General features: G+C 44.0%; 1 protein-coding gene across 1 annotated transcript in view; it reads right to left on the bottom strand.

Moving 5' to 3' along the window:
- SLC17A7 (solute carrier family 17 member 7) overlaps positions 1-26721 on the bottom strand; it is a 135944-nt gene that overhangs the window by 20235 nt on the left and 88988 nt on the right. The window contains exons 4-5 of the mRNA XM_056541856.1: positions 12359-12473; positions 1829-1916 (exon numbers count right to left, since the gene is read on the bottom strand). Of these exons, the coding sequence (XP_056397831.1) occupies positions 1829-1916; positions 12359-12473 (203 nt within the window). The remainder of the gene's footprint in view (positions 1-1828; positions 1917-12358; positions 12474-26721) is intronic.

Raw genomic sequence — 26721 nt, 5'->3', positions numbered from 1 at the left:
TTACTCAGTACCTAATCCTGATCACGTACATATATTTTTTGTTTCTCTAACACCTTTTATTTTTGTAAAAAATACGTTTTCTGTCACTCACTTGCTTATAATCCTCTCAGAGGAAAGGGGTGTGGCCTCACTGTGCATGCCACCTCCCTCAGTCTGCTGTCATCATCTGCCCGCTCACATCTCCCTTAGCATTGACAATACTACCACTCCCATCATACCCTGACAGTGAGGACATGCTGGGGGCTGTAGTTTTGCTAATGCTAGGAAGCCACAGGTTGAAGACAGGTTTTTATGGAGGGAGGGGGCGGTCTCATGAAGCTTTGTCCATGACTCATCTCTTGACCAATCACTGTTGGGGGACTCGTTGGGTACCACTAGGTATGGGGACCCCTAATAGTGGGATTTTCAATGCCCATTTTCTTTCTTAAATATTATTTTATTTTAAGAAGTCATTAATTTTCATCATAAAAAACATATAAAGAGTCTTCTGATCTGACAATGCCCATTTAAGAGGCTGATCCCAATTGCCTCATGCCAGGCATTTTTGTCATTTATTGCCTCCTTTTGTTTTTGAGGACATTATTCCAATTTATAATGTTTGTTCCCTTAAGTTCATTGTTTTTGCGGTTCCTCCAAAGACTCCCTTATTGAAGGATAAGTTATAATGTATTATAATGTGATCACTATTTCCTAAGTGTCCTCCTACCTGCACATTATTTACTCTGATTCACAGGTCTCAGTCTCCCAGTTAATATTGGAATAGTTAAAGTTCCCCATAATAACCACCTCATTGTGCTTTGCTGCCTTGTTTATTTGCCACTTCCATTATATTTGGTGAATTATAGCAAACCCACATTGCAGTGTGTCTCCTCGTAGCAGCGGATTGCCACTCCAAGCAGGTCCATCGTCGGCAGATCCGCAGCATAAAATACGCTGTGGATCCACCTGTTAACTGCCAAGTCAGAGCTATTATCCAGCCATGTCTCTGTAAGGGTATGTTCACATGGAGGAATGTCTGTGTGGAATTCTGCTGGCATATTCTGCACTGACATTCAGCTGCAGCAGAGTCCCATTAATTTCAATGGGATTCTGCTGCATTGTAGAAAACATCTGCTATCCCAATTCCGTCATCCGCAGAAACAATAGTCATGTCAACTTTTTCTGCGGATTGTGCCAAAGTGCTCCATGACTACAATCCAGGTCTTTGTGCCCTGTCTGGCCCTCTAATAATTGAGTCTGATTACAATATTTTGGAAAAATTTCAATAAGCTGGGCAGGAATTCCCCGCTACCGCCTGGGGAAATTGGGGCAATTGGCATTGTCTCAAGGTTTTTTTTTTTTTCTTCTTCTTCTGGATCAACACAGTAGGAACACAATAGGGATATAGGTTGAACTTGATGGACCCTGGCCTTTCTTCAACCTTATAAACTATGTAACTATTAAACTATATTAATTGGCTAACATGATTCCAACCTTTTTTTTTTCTTTCAGCATTTACAAAAACAGATAAAGGTATAGAACAACGGATGAGATTTCTCAAATGTTGGTCTGACAATAGCAAAACAAAGACCAATATTTCCTTTTTTTGGAGATGATGGGTTTTTCATTGTAATTTTCACTGTTCAAATATTTGCATTGTGAGAAAACATAAAATTGTCGATGTATGAGCAGTTACGCTTTTCACCAAGAAAGAGATTTATACAATGGACCTTGATTTTTTTTTTTCCGTCAATTTTCATGCCCAGTGGATATCGCTCATGGAGACAATAAACATTACATAAAGAGTATTTAAAGGCACAGGTTGTAAATGATATTGAAATTACATTACCACAGAAAGCTGTTGTAGCCAGTCTGCTGCGTTCCAAGGGGGGTGCCCACTTGCTCCAGATACCATGGCACGCTGGGTATGTTACTCCCTTAAATATAAAGATAAAAGTGACACAAGTGGCGCAAAACATCTACTAAATATATCTATATGATGGTCAAATTATTCATACCTTTCCAGGAGTAACAACAGGGAAAAGATACACCAAATAGTTCTTTAAAATGGGGCTCTAACATTGGAATTTTGTGGGGAATACAAGTTTTAGAGAAAAAAAACACGTCAGGAGGAATGACGAGTCCCCCTTTTTAAGGTTTTTCTGTTGTTGTAAAAAAAAAATTAAATCTTACTTTGTTCATATTGTACAAAAGCATACTCTCCATAGGTCTTTATTACCAATTAAGCTTAGTTTCTCTTTTACAGTCAATTGCAGGGAATTTATTAAGACTTGTGTTTTATACTCCAGTCTCCAGTAAACCCCTGCCAGTGTACAATCGAGCTGGATGTATCAAAAGGTGAAATGCCTCTTGATAAGTCCAAATGCATCTCCAACTGCCCGTGCAGAATCATTACACATCTACACTAGCTTGGACCTGTCAAACAACACCTCTCTCTGTGCTCTGCACTAAGCATTGCTTCCTTAACAAAAATTTTGCAAAAACATAGGTTTTGAGTTAAGATTGACCATTTGTCGTGGACTGTGATATATTCCCCCCTTTGTGTTTTCACATATAAACAGACTGTAATATCCATCAGAGGCAGTGTGACCAGCTCATTTTCAGCCATAATTCCTCCTCTCCCCCTCCTGTATGTGATGACTAAAAAGGAATTTTGACTAAAAACTTATGGGAAAAAACTTTTTTTCCACCATAATAGCTGGAAAGAGTATGAGTATGCAAACTTGGCATGGATAAAAGTTAACAAGGAAAATGCCTACCTACATCTTATAGTTGGTGGTATCGAAGCCCAAATAGGTTAAATATTAAGGCGTACCTGTCTTTAAAAAAAACTTTATTTATAATGTAGTTAACACCATTATATGCATATTGGTAATATACATTGATTAAAAAAATTGTATAGTGAAAAACTGCTGTCCCTGCAGCTATTGACTGTGTGTCTTTATGAGGAGTCCATATACAGGAAGCGAGGGCGGAACAAGCTGGGCTGCTTGTCCACAGTGCCCTGCTTGTCCACAGTGAACAGAACCCTGCTTGTCCTCAGTGAACAGAGCCCTGCTTGTCCTCAGTGTACAGAGCCCTGCTTGTCCTCAGTGAACAGAGCCCTGCTTGTCCTCAGTGCACAGAGCCCTGCTTGTCCACAGTGGACAGAGCCCTGCTTGTCCTCAGTGCATAGAGCCTTGCTTGTCCTCAGTGTACAGAGCCCTGCTTGTCCTCAGTGTACAGAGCCCTGCTTGTCCTCAGTGCACAGAGCCCTGCTTGTCCTCAGTGTACAGAGCCCTGCTTGTCCACAGTGAACAGAGCCCTGCTTGTCCTCAGTGCACAGAGCCTTGCTTGTCCTCAGTGTACAGATCCCTGCTTGTCCTCAGTGTACAGAGCCCTGCTTGTCCTCAGTGCACAGAGCCCTACTTGTCCTCAGTGTACAGAGCCCTGCTTGTCCTCAGTGCACAGAGCCCTGCTTGTCCTCAGTGTAAAGAGCCCTGCTTGTCCTCAGTGTACAGAGCCCTGCTTGTCCTCAGTGTACAGAGCCCTGCTTGTCCTCAGTGTACAGAGCCCTGCTTGTCCTCAGTGCACAGAGCCCTGCTTGTCCTCAGTGTAGAGAGCCCTGCTTGTCCACAGTGAACAGAGCCCTGCTTGTCCTCAGTGCACAGAGCCTTGCTTGTCCTCAGTGTACAGATCCCTGCTTGTCCTCAGTGCACAGAGCCCTGCTTGTCCTCAGTGCACAGAGCCCTACTTGTCCTCAGTGTACAGAGCCCTGCTTGTCCTCAGTGCACAGAGCCCTGCTTGTCCTCAGTGTACAGAGCCCTGCTTGTCCTCAGTGTACAGAGCCCTGCTTGTCCTCAGTGTACAGAGCCCTGCTTGTCCTCAGTGCACAGAACCCTGCTTGTCCTCACTGTATGGAGCGCCGCTTGTCCTCAGTGTGCAGAGCCCTACTTGTCCTCAGTGTACAGAGACCTGCTTGTCCTCAGTGCACAGAGCCCTGCTTGTCCTCAGTGCACAGAGCCCTGCTTGTCCTCAGTGTACAGAGCCCTGCTTGTCCTCAGTGCACAGAGCCCTGCTTGTCCGCGGTGTACAGAGCTCTGCTTGTCATCGGTGCACAGAGCCCTGCTTGTCCACAGTGAACAGAGCCCTGCTTGTCCTCAGTGCATAGAGCCCTGCTTGTCCACAGTGAACAGAGCCCTGCTTATCCTCAGTGTAAAGAGCCCTGCTTGTCCTCAGTGTACAGAGCCCTGCTTGTCTTCAGTGTACAGAGCCCTGCTTGTCCTCAGTGCACAGAACCCTGCTTGTCCTCACTGTATGGAGCGCCGCTTGTCCTCAGTGTGCAGAGCCCTACTTGTCCTCAGTGTACAGAGCCCTGCATGTCCTCAGTGTGCAGAGCCCTGTTTGTCCTCAGTGTAAAGAGCCCTGCTTGTCCTCAGTGTACAGAGCCCTGCTTGTCCTCACTGTACAGAGCCCTGCTTGTCCTCAGTGTACAGAGCCCTGCTTGTCCTCGGTGTACAGAGCCCTGCTTGTCCTCACTGTACAGAGCCCTGCTTGTCCTCAGTGTACAGAGCCCTGCTTGTCCTCACTGTACAGAGCCCTGCTTGTCCACCTACACTTATTGTATTTGGACTCCTCACAGAGACACACAGGCAATAGCTGCAGGGACACAAATATACATATTTTTTTAACCAATGTATATTACCAATATACATATAAGGGCATTATCTACATTATATAAAAAGTTTTTGATAACGACAGGTACACTTTAAGATTCACAGTCCATTGACTATTTAAGGATACAAGTAAGTGAAGATCTGGCTCAATACTTTTAAAGTGGCATTGCCTATTCAATGCTAAAATAATCAAGAACAAGATCAATATATGGCAAAAATTACAAATATCAATGGCAGAATAAGCCAAGATGACATTTCTTCCACAAATGTAACATTTTGTATATGCCACTTCGATATGGATCCCTGGCAAAGGGAGGATGTACACTGCTCCAAAAAATTAAGGAAACACTTAAACAACACAAAGTAACATAGAATGTGTGTTGGCAGATAAGAACCATTTGGCCCATCTTGTCTGTCCAATTATCTGAATCCTATCAATAGTCCCTGGCCCTATCTTATATGAAGGATAGCCTCATGCTTATCCCATGCATGTTTAAACTCCTTCACTGTATTTGCAGCTACCACTTCTGCAGGAAGGCTATTCCATGCATCCACTACTCTCTCAGTAAAGTAATACTTCCTGATATTACTGCATAAACCTTTGCCCCTCTAATTTAAAACTATGTCCTCTTGTGGTAATTTTTCTTCTTTTAAAAATGCTCTCCTCGTGTTGATTCCCTTTTTGTATTTAAAAGTCTCTATCATATCCCCTCTGTCTCTTCTTTCTTCTATACATGTTAAGATTATTTAACCTTTCCTGATATGTTTTATCCTGCAATCCATGTACTAGTTTAGTATCTTCTCTGAACTCTCTCTAGAGTATCTATATCCTCCTGGAGATACGGGCTCCAGTACTGCGCACAATACTCCAAGTGAGGTCTCACCAGTGTTCTGTACAGCGGCATGAGCACTTCTCTCTTTCTACTGCTTATACCTCTCCCTATACATCCATAATACATAAGAATTCTGCTAGCGTTTCCTGCTGCTATATGACATTGTCTTCCTACCTTTAAGTCTTCTGAAATAATTACTCCTAAATCCCTCTCCTCAGATACTGAGGTCAGGACTGTGTCAAATATTCTATATTCTGCCCGAGGGTTTTTACGCCCCAGGTGCATTAACTTGCACTTGTTCACATCTCCAAGTCAATGACACTTCTGTGAAATCACACTGTCAACTCAGGAAGCAACACTGATTGACAATCAATTTCACATGCTGTTGTGCAAATGGAACAGACAACAGGTGGAAATTATAGGCAATTAGCAAGACACCCCCCAATAAAGGAGTGGTTCTGCAGGTTGTGACCCCAGACCACTTTTCACTTCCTATGCTTCCTGGCTCTTGTTTTGGTCACTTTTGAATGCTGGCGGTGCTTTCACTCTAGTGGTAGCATGAGACGGAGTCTACAACCCACACAAGTGGTTCAGGTAGTGCAGCTCAGCCAGGAAGGCACATCAATGCGAGCTGTTGCAAGAAGGATTGGTGTGTCTGTCAGTGTAGTGTCCAGAGCATGGGGGCTCTACCAGGAGATAGGCCAGTACATCAGAAGACGTGGAGGAGGCCATAGAAGGGCAACAATACGGCAGCAGGACGGCATTTCTTTGGGGGGCCGCACAGCCCTCCATCTGCTTGCCAGAAGTAGTCTGACTGCCATTAGGTACCGAGATGAGATCCTCAGACCCCTTGTGAGACCATATGCTGGTATGGTTGGCCTTGGTTCCTCCTAATGCAAGACAATGCTAGACCTCTTATGACTGGAGTGTGCCAGCAGTTCCTGCAAGAGGAAGGCATTGATCCTATGGACTGGACGGCCCGTTCCCCAGACCTGAATCCAATTGAGCACATCTGGGACATCATGTCTTACTCCACCCATGGAAATTAAGATAATATTGGCCATAGCTGGCCCTCCTTTCTACTAGAGTAAGTACAGAGGATACCTATGTCGTACAAGCACCATAGCATTTTAATGGCTGCTATACTGTCACGATGCCGGCTGGCAGGTGGTGGATCCTCTGTGCCAGAGAGGGATTGGCGTGGACCGTGCTAGAGGATCGGTTCTAAGTCACTACTGGTTTTCACCAGAGCCCGCCGCAAAGCGGGATGGTCTTGCTGCGGCGGTAGTGACCAGGTCGTATCCCCTAGCAACGGCTCAACCTCTCTGGCTGCTGAAGATAGGCGCGGTACAAGGGAGTAGACAGAAGCAAGGTCGGACGTAGCAGAAGGTCGGGGCAGGCAGCAAGGATCGTAGTCAGGGGCAACGGCAGAAGGTCTGGAATCACAGGCAAGGAACACACAAGGAACGCTTTCACTGGCACTAGGGCAACAAGATCCGGCGAGGGAGTGAAGGGGAAGTGAGGTGATATAGGGAAGTGCACAGGTGTAAACACTAATTGGAACCACTGCACCAATCAGCGGTGCAGTGGCCCTTTAAATCGCAAAGACCCGGCGCGCGCGCGCCCTAGGGAGCGGGGCCGCGCGCGCCGGGACAGAACTGACGGGGAGCGAGTCAGGTACGGGAGCCGGGGTGCGCATCGCGAGCGGGCGCTACCCGCATCGCGAATCGCATCCCGGCCGAAGGTGGTAACGCAGCGCCCCGGGTCCGTGGAACCGACCGGGGCGCTGCAGTGAGGGAAGTGTAGCGAGCGCTCCGGGGAGGAGCGGGGACCCGGAGCGCTCGGCGTAACAGTACCCCCCCCCTTGGGTCTCCCCCTCTTCTTGGGGCCTGAGAACCTGAGGATCAGACTTTTGTCCAGGATATTGTCCTCAGGTTCCCAGGACCTCTCTTCTGGACCACAACCCTCCCAATCCACTAAAAAAAAAGTTTTTCCTCTGACTTTTTTAGAGGCCAAGATTTCTTTGACAGAGAAGATGTCCGAGGAGCCGGAAACAGGAGTGGGAGGAACAGATTTAGGAGAAAAACGGTTGAGGATGAGAGGTTTAAGAAGAGAGACGTGAAAGGCATTAGGGATACGAAGAGAAGGAGGAAGAAGAAGTTTGTAAGAGACAGGATTAATTTGAGACAAAACTTTAAAAGGACCAAGATAGCGTGGTCCCAACTTATAGCTCGGGACACGGAAACGGACATATTTAGCGGAGAGCCATACCTTGTCTCCAGGGGAAAAAATGGGAGGAGCTCTTCTTTTCTTATCTGCGAATCTCTTCATGCGAGAAGAAGCCTGTAAGAGAGAATTTTGGGTCTCTTTCCATATGGTGGAAAGATCACGAGAAATTTCATCCACAGCGGGCAGACCAGAGGGCAAGGGGGTAGGGAGGGGGGGAAGAGGGTGACGGCCGTACACCACGAAAAACGGAGATTTGGAGGAAGATTCAGAGATTCTGAAATTATACGAGAATTCGGCCCAAGGTAGAAGATCTGCCCAGTCATCCTGGCGGGAGGAAACAAAATGTCGTAAATAGTCACCCAAGATCTGGTTAATTCTCTCTACTTGTCCATTGGATTGAGGATGGTATGCAGAAGAAAAATTTAATTTAATCTTGAGTTGTTTACAGAGAGCCCTCCAGAATTTAGACACAAATTGGACGCCTCTATCCGAGACGATCTGTGTAGGCAACCCGTGAAGACGAAAAATGTGTACAAAAAATTGTTTAGCCAACTGAGGCGCTGAAGGAAGACCAGGAAGAGGGATGAAATGTGCCATTTTGGAGAATCGATCAACGACCACCCAAATAACAGTGTTGCCATGGGATGGGGGTAAGTCAGTAATAAAATCCATACCAATCAGAGACCAAGGTTGTTCGGGGACAGGTAGAGGATGAAGAAAACCAGCGGGCTTCTGGCGAGGAGTCTTATCCCGGGCACAGATAGTGCAGGCTCGCACAAAGTCCACCACATCAGTCTCTAGAGTCGGCCACCAATAGAAGCGAGAGATGAGTTGCACAGATTTCTTAATGCCCGCATGACCTGCGAGATGGGAGGAGTGACCCCATTTGAGGATCCCAAGGCGTTGGCGTGGAGAAACAAAGGTCTTTCCTGGAGGAGTTTGTCTGATGGAGGCTGGAGAAGTGGAAATCAGGCAGTCAGGAGGAATGATGTGTTGAGGAGAGAGTTCAATTTCAGAGGCATCTGAGGAACGAGAGAGAGCATCGGCCCTAATGTTCTTATCAGCAGGCCGAAAGTGAATTTCAAAATTAAATCGGGCAAAGAACAGAGACCACCTGGCCTGACGAGGATTCAGCCGTTGGGCAGACTGGAGGTAGGAGAGGTTCTTGTGATCGGTGTAAATAATAACTGGAAATCTTGATCCCTCCAGCAGATGCCTCCATTCCTCAAGTGCTAATTTAATGGCTAGAAGCTCTCGATCCCCGATGGAGTAGTTCCTCTCCGCCGGAGAGAAGGTCCTGGAAAAAAAACCACAAGTAACAGCATGCCCGGAAGAGTTTTTTTGTAGAAGGACAGCTCCAGCTCCCACTGAGGAGGCATCAACCTCCAATAGGAAGGGTTTAGATGGGTCAGGTCTGGAGAGCACGGGAGCCGAAGAAAAGGCAGACTTGAGTCGTTTAAAGGCGTCTTCCGCTTGAGGAGGCCAAGACTTGGGATCGGCATTTTTTTTTGTTAAAGCCACAATAGGAGCCACAATGGTAGAAAAATGTGGAATAAATTGCCTGTAATAATTGGCGAACCCCAAAAAACGTTGGATGGCACGGAGTCCGGAGGGGCGTGGCCAATCTAAGACGGCAGAGAGTTTATCTGGGTCCATTTGTAGTCCCTGGCCAGAGACCAAGTATCCTAGAAAAGGAAGAGATTGGCATTCAAACAGACATTTCTCTATTTTGGCATAGAGTTGATTATCACGAAGTCTCTGAAGAACCATACGGACATGCTGGCGGTGTTCTTCAAGATTGGCAGAAAAAATCAGGATATCGTCCAGATATACAACAACACAGGAGTATAGGAGATCACGAAAAATTTCATTAACAAAGTCTTGGAAGACGGCAGGGGCGTTGCATAGACCAAAGGGCATGACCAGATACTCAAAGTGTCCATCTCTGGTGTTAAATGCCGTTTTCCATTCATCCCCCTCTCTGATGCGGATGAGATTATAAGCACCTCTTAAGTCCAGTTTGGTAAAAATATGGGCACCTTGGAGACGATCAAAGAGTTCAGAGATGAGGGGTAGGGGGTAGCGGTTCTTAACCGTGATTTTATTAAGACCGCGGTAGTCAATGCAAGGACGTAGAGAGCCATCTTTTTTGGACACAAAGAAAAATCCGGCTCCGGCAGGAGAGGAGGATTTACGGATAAAGCCCTTTTTTAAATTTTCTTGGACGTATTCAGACATGGCAAGAGTCTCTGGGACGGACAGAGGATAGATTCTGCCCCGGGGTGGAGTAGTGCCCGGGAGGAGGTCAATGGGACAATCATAAGGCCTGTGAGGAGGTAGAGTCTCAGCTTGTTTTTTGCAAAAAACGTCCGCAAAGTCCATATAGGCCTTAGGGAGACCGGTTACATGAGGAAGCACAGGGACACGGCAAGGTTTACTGGGAACCGGTTTTAAGCAGTCCTTGGAACAAGAGGGCCCCCAACTCTTGATCTCCCCAGTGGACCAATCCAGGATTGGGGAGTGGAGTTGAAGCCAGGGAAGTCCAAGAAGGATTTCAGAAGTGCAATTGGGGAGGACCAACAGTTCAATCCTCTCGTGATGAGATCCGATGCGCATTAGAAGGGGCTCCGTGCGGAAACGTATAGTACAGTCCAATCTTTCATTGTTTACACAATTGATGTAGAGGGGTCTGGCGAGACTGGTCACCGGGATGTTGAACCTGTTGACGAGAGAGGCCAAGATAAAATTTCCTGCAGATCCAGAGTCCAAGAAGGCCACAGCAGAGAAGGAGAAGGCAGAGGCAGACATCCGCACAGGCACAGTAAGACGTGGAGAAGCAGAGTAGACATCAAGGACTGTCTCACCTTTGTGCGGAGTCAGCGGACGTCTTTCCAGGCGGGGAGGACGGATAGGACAATCCTTCAGGAAGTGTTCGGTACTAGCACAGTACAGGCAGAGATTCTCCATGCGGCGTCGTGTCCTCTCTTGGGGTGTCAGGCGAGACCGGTCGACCTGCATAGCCTCCACGGCGGGAGGCACAGGAACAGGTTGCAGGGGACCAGAGGAGAGAGGAGCCGGGGAGAAGAAACGCCTCGTGCGAACAGAGTCCATATCCTGGCGGAGCTCCTGACGCCGTTCGGAAAAACGCATGTCAATGCGAGTGGCAAGATGGATGAGTTCATGTAGGTTAGCAGGGATTTCTCGTGCGGCCAGAACATCTTTAATGTTGCTGGATAGGCCTTTTTTAAAGGTCGCGCAGAGTGCCTCATTATTCCAGGATAATTCTGAAGCAAGGGTACGGAACTGTACGGCATACTCGCCAACGGAAGAATTACCCTGGACCAGGTTCAACAGGGCAGTCTCAGCAGAAGAGGCTCGGGCAGGTTCCTCAAAGACACTTCGAATTTCCGAGAAGAAGGAGTGTACAGAGGCAGTGACGGGGTCATTGCGGTCCCAGAGCGGTGTGGCCCAAGCCAGGGCTTTTCCAGACAGCAGGCTGACTACGAAAGCCACCTTAGACCTTTCAGTGGGGAACTGGTCCGACATCATCTCCAAGTGTAATGAACATTGGGAAAGAAAGCCACGGCAAAACTTAGAGTCCCCATCAAATTTATCCGGCAAGGATAGTCGTATTCCAGAAGCGGCCACTCGCTGCGGAGGAGGTACAGGAGCTGGCGGAGGAGATGATTGCTGGAGCTGTGGTAGTAACTGTTGTAGCATAACAGTCAGTTGAGACAGCTGTTGGCCTTGTTGCGCAATCTGTTGTGACTGCTGGGCGACCACCGTGGTGAGGTCAGCGACAACTGGCAGAGGAACTTCAGCGGGATCCATGGCCGGATCTACTGTCACGATGCCGGCTGGCAGGTGGTGGATCCTCTGTGCCAGAGAGGGATTGGCGTGGACCGTGCTAGAGGATCGGTTCTAAGTCACTACTGGTTTTCACCAGAGCCCGCCGCAAAGCGGGATGGTCTTGCTGCGGCGGTAGTGACCAGGTCGTATCCCCTAGCAACGGCTCAACCTCTCTGGCTGCTGAAGATAGGCGCGGTACAAGGGAGTAGACAGAAGCAAGGTCGGACGTAGCAGAAGGTCGGGGCAGGCAGCAAGGATCGTAGTCAGGGGCAACGGCAGAAGGTCTGGAATCACAGGCAAGGAACACACAAGGAACGCTTTCACTGGCACTAGGGCAACAAGATCCGGCGAGGGAGTGAAGGGGAAGTGAGGTGATATAGGGAAGTGCACAGGTGTAAACACTAATTGGAACCACTGCACCAATCAGCGGTGCAGTGGCCCTTTAAATCGCAAAGACCCGGCGCGCGCGCGCCCTAGGGAGCGGGGCCGCGCGCGCCGGGACAGAACTGACGGGGAGCGAGTCAGGTACGGGAGCCGGGGTGCGCATCGCGAGCGGGCGCTACCCGCATCGCGAATCGCATCCCGGCCGAAGGTGGTAACGCAGCGCCCCGGGTCCGTGGAACCGACCGGGGCGCTGCAGTGAGGGAAGTGTAGCGAGCGCTCCGGGGAGGAGCGGGGACCCGGAGCGCTCGGCGTAACATATACATTATAGAAACATTTATGTAAATAATTTAGTTTATAGTCAAACTTTACATATTGAATTTGAGAAAACCTCGACAATACCATACTTACCTCTACTAATCCCTGCAGGATCCTAACGAAGATAACACACCCATAATGCACTCTGGCAGCTGATGGGATTAACATGTTTAATGTTGACGTTGCAACTATAGCAAATCCAAACACCCTGAGAAGAAAAGAGAAATTTGTTTAGTGTACGGCCCGCTAATACGTATACATATCCTTACATGTGTAGTGTCTCAATATCAGGTCAGATATAGGAGAGCAGATCATATTGTCATGTACTGTTCATATTAAAGTTGGAGCCATTATTTATAAGTAGACCATGAAGTGCAACAGTAAAACATTTATGTAGAAAGTTCCCCTGATGATAAACTGATCACAGATTATACTGTTATAAGATCCCCAGTGATCAGCTGTAATCTGTGGGAAACCTGACAAGTGTTCATGTTCTCTGCAGCGCCACCACAGGAGAAATCAAGTATTGCATATTGTAGTGCCCATTTAAATAAAAGGGCTGTCCATGCAATGCGTAGGCATGATGGGTCCTTCAAGAGATGTTTTGGCTCCTCTCCATAAATTAGGATACTGAATAGGAGGTAATTTTTTTTTATATCCATTTAATATACATACAATTCAGTCAGGAACATTGGTGGACCTATGATTGATTCTGACTGGTTAAAGATCTTTTTGTATATTCTTCAAGGGGTACTCCGGTGCTAAGACATCTTATCCCCTATCCAAAGGATAGGGGATAAGATGCCTGATCGCAGGGGTCCCGCCGCTGGGGGGTCCATGCCGCACCCCGTTAGAATCAGACCCCGGAGCGTGCTCGCTCCTGGTCTGATTACTGGCAATCAGCTGTCACACCCCCTCCATAGGCTTGCATTGAGGGGGCGGAGCGTGATGTCACACGGGGGTGGAGCCATGGTGTCACTATGCTCCGTCCCCGTGATCGCCAATAATCAGACCCGGAGCGAGCATGCTCCAGGGCTGATTCTAACGGGGTGCGGAGTGGAAGATCACGGGGGTCCCCAGCGGTGGGACCTCCGCGATCAGGCATCTTATCCCCTATACTTTGGATAGGGGATAAGATGTCTTAGAGCCGGAGTACCCCTTTCATAATGTTTCTATCCATCTAACGTCTCTGAGATTTCTCCCAACTACCCCTTTAAAGAAACATTAAAACCTGGTTTCAAAAGACTGTGTGAACCTAACCTAGTGTCTATGTCTGAACAGGATCTGGTTCTTACGTAGGGGAAAATATCAAAGTTATTTCAATGAATTATTTTTGTGCATGGCCCAATGGCTCATGTCTAAAAGCAGCCCATGGCTCAAATATAGCACTTGTTATATTTTAAGTGTAAGACCTGCATAAAATGATACATAAAACAGCTGATCTAAAGTGTGAACATAGCTTTGGGGATTGGTAAAGGCTACTTGACTACTATTGCCCAGAGTCCAGAACATTGTTCACTCCTGCAAAATGTAATCTAAACAAAGGCTTATGATGCCATATTGCCCAACCACCATACTTTACACTGCTGCTCTGCTTGTTCAGAGAAGGTAAAATGGTAAAGATATACTGAGGAAAGAGCCAGCCTGGAGTTATCATATTATGAAAGAAACTTCTATAAATCTTGAACACATACCGAGCTTTGTGATAATTAATAGATTGAGAATTTTCTGCCAAGCCGATGACAATTTACAAGTCATAATAATTTATTCATTTCTCACTTGTATCTAGGACTTGGTTTTACTTTGAATACAGTTTACAGCTGAATACTAATATTTTTTTAATTTTAATTGTGACAGCAAAAATATAAATGGGTTTTTAATGAAAGAACTTGATTAAAAATTCTATTTTCAGTTTATAATTAATCCAAAGTAATTAGAAAAAAACTGTGGCACTTGCCAATATATTTAGTCTTCCTATTGACCATTACATGTCATAATATAGCACAGTCACAGGGTGAATAATGTGAAAATAAGACAATGGACGGTGTGAGGCATGGTGGGGGTGAGTGCTGCAGTTTCTTCTCATTACTTTCCTCTGTGCTGTTTTGCAGAACATCACTCTGAAGAGCTGAAGGGTCTCTCAAAGCAGTTAAATGGGCACTGTCAGATCAAAAAACTTTTAAAATGGTGTACATCTTGGCAAAACATTGACCTTTTTAAAACACTTAAAATAAAACATAGGCCCAGATTTATCAAACTGTGTGAGAGAAAAAGTGGAGTCATTTTTTCACAGCGACCAATCACAGCTCAGCTAATGAGCTGAGGTAAAGTGAAAGCTGAGCTGTGATTGGTTGCTGTGGGATAACCACTCCACTTTTTCTCTCACACAGTTTGATAAATCTGGGCCTATATATAGAGTTCCTTTTTTGTACGAATGTCGGTTTGCATCATCTTTGTACCAGCTGAAACAGAGGCTGGAACAAAGTCCAGGAAGTGAGGTCAGGACTATCACTCGTCTGTGCTCATTCCTATCCTGTCTATCACACTGCAGTATGAAAACAGAGAGGAGAGAATTACAGAGGATTACAGACTGCAGACTGCAGTGAGTGGATGAAAAGACCCAGCACAGCAGACTCAGGGAGGAAGATAATGCATAGTGAGTGAGGGTGGGCTTGGTGCTTGTCTCGTACATGCCCCTTCAGAGGCAGTGAATGTCAGAATGAGTGAGCAGCAGAATAGAAGGATTTGTGAGCCAAATACAGAAGCTAGACACATACAAAAGAGATATAAAGCATCTGCATGGCCTAGTTACTAACAGATATAAGCAATATTTTTTTCTGCGATATGACAGGAACGCTTCAAAGAAGCCCATGCAGGCTCACTACTATCATTAGTCCTACAGCGCCATTTGTTTTATTACAATGCATTTCATAACAGTAACCCTGTCATGTGATCACCAGTCTAAATTTGCTAAACCTTCCAGTGGTCAATTTGTCGGAACAGGATGTCAGTTCTGGGTCAGCTGTGAACTACAGGATGACATCATCACCTATCAGATCCCTTCTACTAGCTCTCACATCCCTCCCCTCCCAGCTCCATCTGCTTAACCCCTTAAGGACCAAGGGCATACAGGTACGCCCTTGGTCCTGCTCTCCTGATATAACGCGGGGTTACACAGTAACCCCATGTCATATCACGACGGGCCCGGCGTCATAGTGAAGCCGGGACCCGCCTCTAATAGCGCGCAGCGCCGATCGCGGCTCCGCGCGCTATTATCCCTTTAGCCGCGCGCTCAGAGCTCAGCCGCGTGGCTAAAAGTGAAAGTTGCCGGCTAGCTCAGTCGGGCTGTTCGGGATAGCCGCGGCTAATCGCGGCATCCCGAACAGCTGACAGGACAGCGGGAGGGCCCCTACCTGCCTCCTCGCTGTCCGATCGCCGAATGACTGCTCAGTGCCTGAGATCCAGGCATGAGCAGTCATGCGGCAGAATCGTTGATCACTGGTTTCTTATGAGAAACCAGTGATCAATGATGAAGATCAGTGTGTGCAGTGTTATAGGTCCCTATGGGACCTATAACACTGCAAAAAAAAAGTGAAAAAAAAAAGTGAATAAAGATCATTTAACTCCTCCCCTATTAAAAGTTTGAATCACCCCCCTTTTCCAATAAAAAAAAAACACAGTGTAACTAAAAATAAAAATAAACATATGTGGTATCACCGCGTGCGGAAATGTCTGAATTATAAAAATATATCATTAATTAAACCGCTCGGTCAATGGCGTGCGCGCAAAAAAATTTCAAATTCCAAAATAGTGCATTTTTGGTCACTTTTTATATCATTTAAAAATGAATAAAAAGCGATCAATAAGTCCTATCAATGCAAAAATGGTAACGTTAAAAACTTCAAAAAATGAGCCCTCATACCGCCCCATACACGGAAAAATAAAAACGTTATATCGTTATAACGTTATGACAATTTTAAACGTATTAATTTTCCTGCATGTAGTTATGATTTTTTCCAGAAGTCCGACAAAATCAACCTATATAAGTAGGGTATCATTTTAATCGTATGGACCTACAGAATAAAGATACAGTGTCATTTTTACCGAAAAATGTACTACGTAGAAACGGAAGCCCCCAAAAGTTACAAAACAGCGTTTTTTTTTTTCAATTTTGTTGCACAATGATTTTTTTTTCCGTTTAACCGTAGATTTTTGGGCAAAATGACTGACGTCATTACAAAGTAGAATTGGTGGCGCAAAAAATAAGCCATCATATGAATTTTTAGGTGCAAAATTGAAAGAGTTATGATTTTTTAAAGGCAAGGAGCAAAAAACGAAAATGCAAAAACGGAAAAAACCCCGGTCCTTAAGGGGTTAATACTATGGGATCAGGATATATAGTATAGGTATACATCTCTCTCACACTGAGGGCTGTGTTCACACATTGCATAATTTTTTTTTAATGCATTTTTGTTGTTTTCGCCGGGATTTTCCCAAAAGCATGACAAAAAAAGGTGCAATTTTAATGCAATTGTGCAAATCACAGTAGTAAAAATCCCAAAGCAAATGAGATACAATAAGTAAAAATTCTTTGAATGAACTGTAATTGGTAATTTCCTATGAGGAACATTTACCATGCCTATTGTGAATTGTCAACGGGTGATTACACTACGGGTGACTCTTTTCTATATATCCTTTTTATCCATCAGCCATTAGTAAGAGCGCGATTGTTTGAAACGCAAACGTTACTTATTTGGATCATGCCAATTGTTATTTCAATGTAATGGATGGTTAGACTTTGGGCAACTCCTTTCTATATATGCTTTCTCTACATCAACCATGTGTAAGAGCGTAACGAGTAGGTTACATAAGTGGATCATGCCAATGTAGATTTTAAAGTAATGTAAATAAAGAGGATGTAACCATTTTATTGTGGTGCTAGAGAACACATTGGGGGGAGATTTATCAAAACTTGTCCAGAGGAAATGTTGCTGAGTTGCCCATAGCAACCAATCAGATCGCTACTTTCATTTTTCAGAGGCCTGTTCAAAAGTGAAAGAAGCGATCTGATTGGTTGCTATGGGCAACTCAGCAACTTTTCCTCTGGACAGGTTTTGAGAAATCTCCCCCATTATGTTTCCTTATGCATCCAGTTGTCCTTAGAGCAGCATTTCCCAGCCAGGGAGCCACCATTGGTTACAAAACTACGACTCCCAGCATGCCCGGACAGCCTTTGGGTGTCCAGGCATGCTGGGAGTCGTAGTTTTGCAACCACTGGAGGCACCCTGTTTGGGAAATACTGCCATATAGGGATACCAGTGTAGCAGGTAGAGCAGCTGCTCTGGGGCCATACAAATAATAGAGTAGGTTGCAGTTTGTTATGTTTATTCTAAATTAACTCCTATGCATTCGCTATGTAGCCCTATATTTTCTTATTTTCTGTATTTTTTGTTTTATTTTTTTGGGGGGGGTTGTTTTATTTTTTATTTTTTGTTGCTTTTTTTTATTTCACAGTTTTGTACAGTGATATTTTGTGTGTTATTCCTGTGGTATCATATCATTGGCCCTTATTTACTAAGAGTGTTGTGTAGGTTTTTTTGTGGGTTTTAATTCCCTACAATTTATTTTCCATGGTATTTACTAAGGTTTCCCTACATCTTCCACTTTCCCTACATTTTGCTTTTTTTTACACACGCTCTGATCTGTAGGGTTTTCCTCAGCTCAAATCCACCACATTTTCTGTGGAAACCTTAGTAAATATGTTGGGATTTTGTGAAAATGTCAGGAACACGCCCCTTTTCGGTGACCATGCCCCCTTCTCAACAGCCGTGCCCCTTTTTCAGGTTTTCTTAGCAAAATGTAGAGTTAGTCAGGGTTTTTTCAAGAATCTGGCGCACAACCCTACAAAACATGTCGGGTTTGCAATAGTAAATGAGGGCCATTGGGTGAGATTTATCAAAACCTGGGGAGAGGCAAAGTGGCCCAGTTGCCCATAGCAACCAATCAGATCACTTCTTTCATTTTTCACAGGCCTTGTTAAGAATGAAAGAAGCAATCTGATTGGTTGCTATAGGCAACTGGGCAACTTTGCTTCACCATAGGTTTTGATAAATCTCCCCCATTGTGTTTAGTATTTCTTTACTGTGACATTACTGTGCGCATTATATTGGTACCATGACATTACTGTGTGCATCATCAATGTGATATCACTTTCGACTTCTTGTATGGGAAGACAGCCACAGGACAGGAGTATGTGTATGTGCATAGGGGTCTACTGCAAGCTTGGCAGCTATACCGGGACGGATGTAGGGATTGTGTAATGTACATGCTGGGCAGAGTCAGACTGTCGCTGCAGGAAATAGGGCTGAAGAGGTTGAGAAAGTCCAGTTTTAGGGGAAGCAGTAATGTCCAGGTACATTAGTAGTACTTGCTGCGAGTGTGACAGGAACAGTAGGCTTGAAACAGCCTAGGTGAGCCCATGTATAGGCAACAAGAGCTTCTTAGGCTAGGAAGCATAGGGCCAGAGGAAAGGTTACTGTCCTGTAGAGGATTTAGGCTTGAGCCATACTTTTTTTTTAATGTTCAAATCTCCAGCAACCGCTGGTTTAACCCTTTAAGGACATAGCGTTTTTTCGTTTTTGCACTTCCGTTTTTTCCTCCTTACATCTTAAAAATCATAACCCTTTCAATTTTGCCTCTACAAATCAATATTATGGCTTATTTTTTGTGTTACCAATTCTACTTGTAATGACATCAGTCATTTTACCCCAAAATCTATGGCAAAACGGAAAAACAAAATCATTGTGTGAAAAAATGGAAGAAAAAACACAATTTTGTATATTTTGGGGCATTCCGTTTCTATATAGTAAATTTTTTGGTAAAAATTACACCTTCTCTTTATTCTGTAGGTCCATACGATTAAAATGATACCCTACTTATATAGGTTTGATTTTGTATTATGTCTGAAAAAAATCATAACTACATGCAGGAAAATGTTTACGTTTTAAATTGTCCATTTCTGACTCCCTAACTTTTAAATTTTTCCACATATGGGGTGGTTTGAGAGCTAATTTTTTGCGCCGTGATCTGAAGTTTTAATCGGTACCATATTTGTTTTGATCGGACTTTTTATTCATTTTTTTATGGTATAAAAAGTGACCAAAAATGCGGTTTGGACTGTGGAATTTTTTTTGCACGTACGCCATTGACCGTGTGGTTTAATTAACAATATATTTTTATAGCTCAGACATTTATGCATGCGGCGATACCACATATGTTTATTTTTATTTACACCATTTTTTTTATGGGGAAGGGGTTACATCATCTTTATTAACTTTTTTTTCCACTTTTTTGGCAATGTTATAGACCCCATATGGGACTATAACATGCAGTACATTGATTCAATACACTGATCAATGCCATTGCATTGCAATGCATTGATCAGTGTTATCAGCGCTTGATTGCTCAAGCCTGGATTTCAGGATTGGAGCAATCAATCCAGATCGATTGCGCAAGAGGTAGGTAAGGCACCCTCCAAATGCATCCTAGCTGATTGGAACATCGCGATTTTACCAGTCCCAATCAGTCTGACTGAGCTGCCGAGAAGCTTTCACTTTCACTTTAGAGTTAATGCTGGACATCTGCCTGAACAGCGATGTCCGACATTAGCCACGGGTCCTGGCTGCTGATAGCAGGTGGGACCGTGCGGGTATGATGCGAGCTCAGCTCCTGAGCTCGCTTCATAACCCTCCAGTGCCGCAGAACCATTTAGAAACGATGTTTTGCAGCAAGGGGTTAAGTTCATTGTGCCTCTTCATTAGTAGTAACCAAGCATTTGAATCTTTGTTTCCTTAAATGGGCACTTTCAAATTCAAAAACTTTTTATATGTTGTTACTGATGAAAATTCAAGACCTTTTGTAATATGGTTGTTTACACATTTTTGAATATTTAAAAAAGAAAACGGCTCCTGAAAATCCCACCACTAGGGGTCCCCATACCTACTGGGATACTAACCAGTGCTGCAGCAGCATCAGGCTTGTTCATGAGTCATGGACAAGAGATGACTCGTGGACAAGGCTGTATGAGCAGACACACCAATCACCTCCCACCACCACAAGGAAGGGGAATGCCTTCCCCTGACAGGATTTCTAACACTGTGAGCTAATGAAAAGAGGTATTTTTAAAATAAATATTGGTATATTTTTCTTTTTGTTGGATCTGACAGGTACGCTTTAAACATAATTTTTTAAAATCCAACAGCATTGTCATCTTCTGATGCAGCCCTGTCTATGCACCCGCTGTATATTCAGACACATACAAGGGTGTATATAGTTGTTTGATAATTTTTTATTGGGAGCAGTAGATGGTTCATTCTCTGTTCATTTTCGTGTTAACAAGTTAATGCTTTTTCCTCTTACTCTGTCAACAGGCGACAGATTAACACCGGAAGATTGTGTGACACATCAACTGCTGTGAACTATAAATGCACAACACTTGGTTTTGTTCACTTGATTTTGTTTACTGCACCAGGCGCATGCAGAGTAAGGAAAATATATAGTAAAATAAAGCAATAAATCTACAGATTTTGTCTGGTTTTATATAAACAGTCCTCAATTGTCAAAATTCCTAGGACTAAGGTGGCCGCTTACAGCTGAGACACATTAGTCTTGCTCTCTTTTTGTATTTTTGGGGGACAAATTTAATCTACTGCTTAGGTAGCTTATCAGTAGCATTCTGCCATAAGCAGCTCAAACAGCTCAAACTTCCATAACTTCTGAAGACTGTGAATATACCCATACACACATATGACCTACCCTCCATTCAGATGTAGCTGCAGTTGTCTGTCTTGTTTAGCAGAATAGGCTCAGGGAACCTGTATCCTCTTATAGGCTGGATCCCAGACAGATGGATAACTTAATCTGCTGAAAACATTTTAGAAGCTGGGAGCTTCTGCATTCGTGACGTCATGCCACTCCCCCTCCATTCATGTCTATGGGAGGGGGCGTGCCAGCTAGTACATAGCCCTCACGTCTCCTCTCGTAAGCATGAATGGAGGGGGCATCGCGGCTGTGTTTGCAAGTCAGCGGACACGGAGCAGAGTTCGCTCAATGCACCAAATGACAGGGGTGTGCGGCAGAGGCGGGACCCCCGCAATTAGGCATCTTTTCAGCGGAGTACCCCTTTAAATCTCTTCAGCTCTAGTGGCAGAGGGCCTTTGGCACTTTATTGTCCTTCCTTTTAACCTCTAAGTGTATCAGGAGGCAACGCTGCAGACAGAACAAGGAGAAATAGATTGGTTCAAGATTGACAAAGGAGGCTGACATGGTGGCATTCTTTCTCTGTATCTGTTCAATCTATATGCAGAGAAGAATCATCATAGAAGTTGATCTGCATGAGGTAGGAGGAGGGGAAAAGATTTGAGGAAGAGTTATCAATGACCTTTGCTATGATGATGACACCACACTTTGGCAGAAAGTATCTTAAAATGGGCTTTAAATGGAAGGTTAAGAAGACCAAGAAGATGACAACTGGTAAAATATGCCACTTCACATTGATAAAGAGAAACTAGAGATCATATACAGCTAAAGCCTCCTAGTCAAAAAATTTACAGACAAATTGATCAAGGAAAAAATCTCATGTGCTGAGATGTGTGCTTTTATACTGTACCAAGACTAGATTGGTTCCAGCCATAGTGGTTATAGCGTGGCCACATGGCTGTAAATGTTGGCACCTCTGAAATTTTTCAAGAAAATGTATTTCTCACAGAAATGGATTGCAGTAACACATGTTTTGCTATACACATGTTTATTCCCTTTGTATGTATTTACACTAAACCAAAAAGGGTAGGGAAAAAAAGCAAATTGGACAAACTCCAAAAATGGGCTGGACAAAATTGTTGCCACCCTTAACTTAATATTTGGTTGCACACCCTTTGGAAACAATTACTGAAATCAGTTGCTTCCTATAACCATCAATAAGCTTCTTACACCTCTCAGCCGGAATGTTGGACCACTCTTCTTTTGCAAACTGCTCCAGGTCTCTCTTATTGGAAGGGTGCCTTTTCCAAACAGCAATTTTAAGATCTCTCCACAGGTGTTCAATGGGATTTAGAACTGGACTCATTACTGGCCACTTTAGAACTTTCCAGCACTTTGTTGTCATCCATTTATGGGTGCTTTTGATGCACACATTCAAGGCACCCAGTGCCAGAGGCAGCAAAACACCAATACATCATTGAACCTCCACCGTATTTAACTGTAGGTACTGTGTTCTTTTCTTTGTAGGCCTCATTCTGTTTTCGGTAAATAGTAGAATGATGTGTTTTACCAAAAAGCTCTATCTTGGTGTCATCTGTCCACAAAACGTTTTCCCAGAAGGATTTTGGCTTACTCAAGTATAATTTGTCAAGATGTAATCTTGCTTTTTTATGTCTCTGTGTCAGAAGTGGGGTCCTTCTGGGTCTCCTGCCATAGCGTTTAATTTCATTTAAATGTCGACGGATAGTTTTTGCTGACACTGATGCTCCCTGAGCCTGCAGGACAGCTTTAATATCTTTGGAACTTGTTTGGGGCTGCTTATCCACCATTCGGACTATCCAGAGTGGACTCCTTTTATCAATTTTTCTCTTCCGCCCACGCCCAGGGAGATTAGCTACAGTGCCATGGGTTGCAAACTTCTTGATAATGTTGTGCACTGTGGACAAAGGCAAATCTAGATCTCTGGAGATGGACTTGTAACCTTGAGATTGTTAATATGTTTCCACAATTTTGGTTCTCAAGTTCTCAGTCAGTTCTCTTCTTTCTGTTGTCCATGCTTAGTGTTGCACACACAGACACACAATGCAAAGACTAAGTGAACTTTTAATCTGCTTTCAGGTATGATTTTTATATTGCCCAAACCTGTTACTTGCCCCAGGTGAGTTTAAAGGAGCATCACATGCTTGAAACAATCTTATTTTTCCACAAATTTGAAAGGGTGCCAATAATTTTGTCCAGCACATTTTTGGAGTTTGTTGTGACATTATGTCCAATTTGTTTTTTTTACCTCCCTTTTTTGGTTTAGTTCCAATACACACAAAAGGAATAAACACGTGTATAGCAAAACATGTGTTACTGTAATCCTTTTCTGTTAGAAAAATCATTTTCTAGAAAAATGTTACGCCCATGACTGTATGCACTGTGGTGCTGGAATGCCACTGGGGATACCCTGGGCTGCTAATCAAAAAGAAACCAGTAGGTAAGGAAGAGATTATACTTAAAGGGGTACTTCGCTCCTAGACATCTTATCCCCTATCCAAAGGATAGGTACGCTTTAAACATTAAAGCTGTCATGCCCCCTCCCATAGACTTGCATTGAGGGAGCATGGCCGTGACGTCATGAGCGGGACGCAGATGTGACATCACGAGCCTCTGCCCGCATCGCCAGTAATCCGGCACCAGATGTCTGGGGTGCCGCCGCCGAGATCAGATATTGTAGCCGCGATCAGACATCTTATCCCCTATCCTTTGGATAGGGGTTAAGATGTCTAGGGGCGGAGTTCCCCTTTAAGATGTATATTGGGGCTCAGATGACCAATCTTCAACTTTTCTATTCTGGATGTATCATGAGAAGATAAGAATTGCCATAAAAAGACAACAAAAAACTGCTGTAGACATGAAGCCTGGACCCAGACAAAACACACTACAGGAAACCCATCAAATGTGTCGCCATAAGTTGACAACGACTTGACAGCACTTAGCAACGACAACATCTGTAGATCCTAGAAAACTTTGTTTTGGTGCATTTTTTCTATGCCAAAACCTGGAGCAGATCCTAAAGGGAGGAAATGTAAAAGGAAAGACTTATAATTCTTCTCTTTCTCGTGTCAACTCCTTGTTTTTACTGAAAAAAAAAAGACATGGAAAACAGCACTGCGTAAACCTGACCTTAATGCTAACCATCCCTTCGAGCCTAAACATACTTTGGCAGCACCGTAAAGCTAAAATCCCATTGTAGCTTAATGTATCATTTTACCAGTCTGGCCTTTAAAATGCCCTTAAAGTGTACCTGTCACCAACAAAAACTTTTGATATAATGTAGAGAATACCATTAGATGTATGTTTGCAATATACATTGATTGAAAAAAATTGTATATTTTTGGGTGACAAAATGCTATCCCTGCAGCTATTGCCTATATATGTCAATGAGGAGTCCAAATACAGGAAGTGAGGGCAGGAGAAGCAGGGTTCTCTGCAGGCTCCTGGCTTGTCAATCATCCTGCTGTGTGAGCCAGGGGCGTGTCATAGAGCCTCAGTGTGCAGAGCCATGCTTGTCCTCAGTGTACAGAGCCCTGCTTGTCCTCAGTGTACAGAGCCCTGCTTGTCCTCAGTGTACAGAGCCCTGCTTGTCTTAAGCCCTGCTTGTCCTCAGTGTACAGAGCCCTGCTTGTCCTCAGTGTACAGAGCCCTGCTTGTCCTCAGTGTACAGAGTCCTGCTTGTCCTCAGTGTACAGAGCCCTGCTTGTCCTCAGTGTACAGAGCCCTGCTTGTCCTCAGTGTACAGAGCCCTGCTTGTCCTCAGTGTACAGAGCCCTGCTTGTCCTCAGTGCACGGAGTCCTGCTTGTCCTCAGTGTACAAAGTCCTGCTTGCCCTTGGTGTACAGAGTCCTGCTTGTCCTCAGTGTACAGAGCCCTGCTTGTCCTCAGTGTACAGAGCCCTGCTTGTCCTCAGTGTACAGAGGCCTGCTTATCCTCAGTGTACAGAGCCTTGCTTGTCCTCAGTGTACAGAGCCATGCTTGTCCTCAGTGTTCAGAGCCCTGCTTGTCCTCAGTGTATAGAGCCCTGCTTATCCTCAGTGTACAGAGGCCTGCTTGTTCTCAGTGTACAGAGCCCTGCTTGTCCTCAGTGTACAGAGGCCTGATTGTCCTCAGTTTACAGAGCCCTGCTTGTCCTCAGTGTACAGAGCCCAGCTTGTCCACCCACACTTTCTGTATTTGGACTCCTCATAGAGACATCCAAGCAATAGCTGTAGGGAATGTATATTACCAATATACATATAATGGTATTATCTACATTATATAAAGAGTTTTTGTTGAAGACAGGTACACTTTAAGAAGGCATCTGCAAACACAACTTAAGACTACATGTACGCCAATGACATTGCCCTGCCTCACAGACATGACTTTGGTTAATTATTAAATTAATAAGGTACTTTTTTTTTATAAGCTGGATTGATGTGAGGGGGCGGGGATTTAGGGGGCCGGAATTAAGAGATAATTAAAGGGCAAATGATTAATGGTTAAAAGATTAAATAAACTTTGGTGGGAATTACCATAGGTAAATCAATGATAGGATATACCTGACTTTGGCCTCCTGGCACCCTGCCTCCTATGTTGATCAATGATAGGAAGGGGAGGGGGGGAGGGTAAGGGTGATTATTGTATCAATGTAGATGGATTTCTTTTTTGGACTTTTGTAACTTTGTAAATAAAAAAAAATTAAAAAAAACATAGAAAGCAAGGTATTAATTCATTTTGTAGGACTGTAATATTATTTTGAAAAAAAATTATCATCCTCATAAGGCCAAGGATACAAAACTGTTGAAGTTTAGCCATGGGTATCAGTATACAAATTAAAGTGGTTATCCAGCTTGTTAAAGGGCAGTGATAGAGAAGAAGACATTTTTGCACAAAAAAGGGTTTGTGTAAAAATTTGTGACTTTCTTTACACTAGTAAATTGGCAAATACTATTGATAAATATCCCCAATATGTGGGGTCTGACTATTATTAGCCTTCTCAGAAGCAGCAAAATAGGTGGGTCATAAGTGGCTATGGTACCATATATTAATATTTCCTTATTATAGTACAGGTGGATGATATATAAAATGATGTTCCTAAATGTGAAATGTGATAAATAATTGGTATCTTCACACATGCAAATTTACCGCAAATTCATTCCAGATTTTGACTCCCCTTTTGGAATTAATTAGGAAAATCCATAACAAATCTGCATGGTTAAATGCTGGGACCAACTACAGATTTTGAAAAGTTGGTTTTCTGTATATACAAATTTGTCTACTTATAAACAACATACACGTCTATACACGTCTATCGTGCATCTGGTATGCTCAAAAATACACTTTTTCAAGGGGGGCAACTGGTTCCCTGTATATGCTGTTTTGTCTCATGGCCATTAAAGAAAAAAAAATAGTCCCAATGGCAGACCATTGATGGACTGACCTACCAACATATGGATGTCCCACATTTATGGAAACCCTTTGACTGCGACCAAATACCTATACTAGAATTCAGTTTGTTTTTTGCCACTTATTTATTGATTTCATTCTGTTTATTCATTAATATGTGTTTTATATTTTATTTTTACAGATTCTAGAATTCTGTAACATTGACGCCTCCTTGAGCAGGGTGGATTTCCTGACAGCTTTTTTTTAATTACCATTTTTGTGCTGTTGTAATT

Source organism: Hyla sarda, chromosome 10 (genome assembly GCF_029499605.1).
Source record: "Hyla sarda isolate aHylSar1 chromosome 10, aHylSar1.hap1, whole genome shotgun sequence".
Taxonomy (NCBI): Eukaryota; Metazoa; Chordata; class Amphibia; order Anura; family Hylidae; genus Hyla; species Hyla sarda.
Note: the sequence above shows the minus strand (reverse complement) of the source record. Positions and strands in the feature narration are given on the sequence as shown.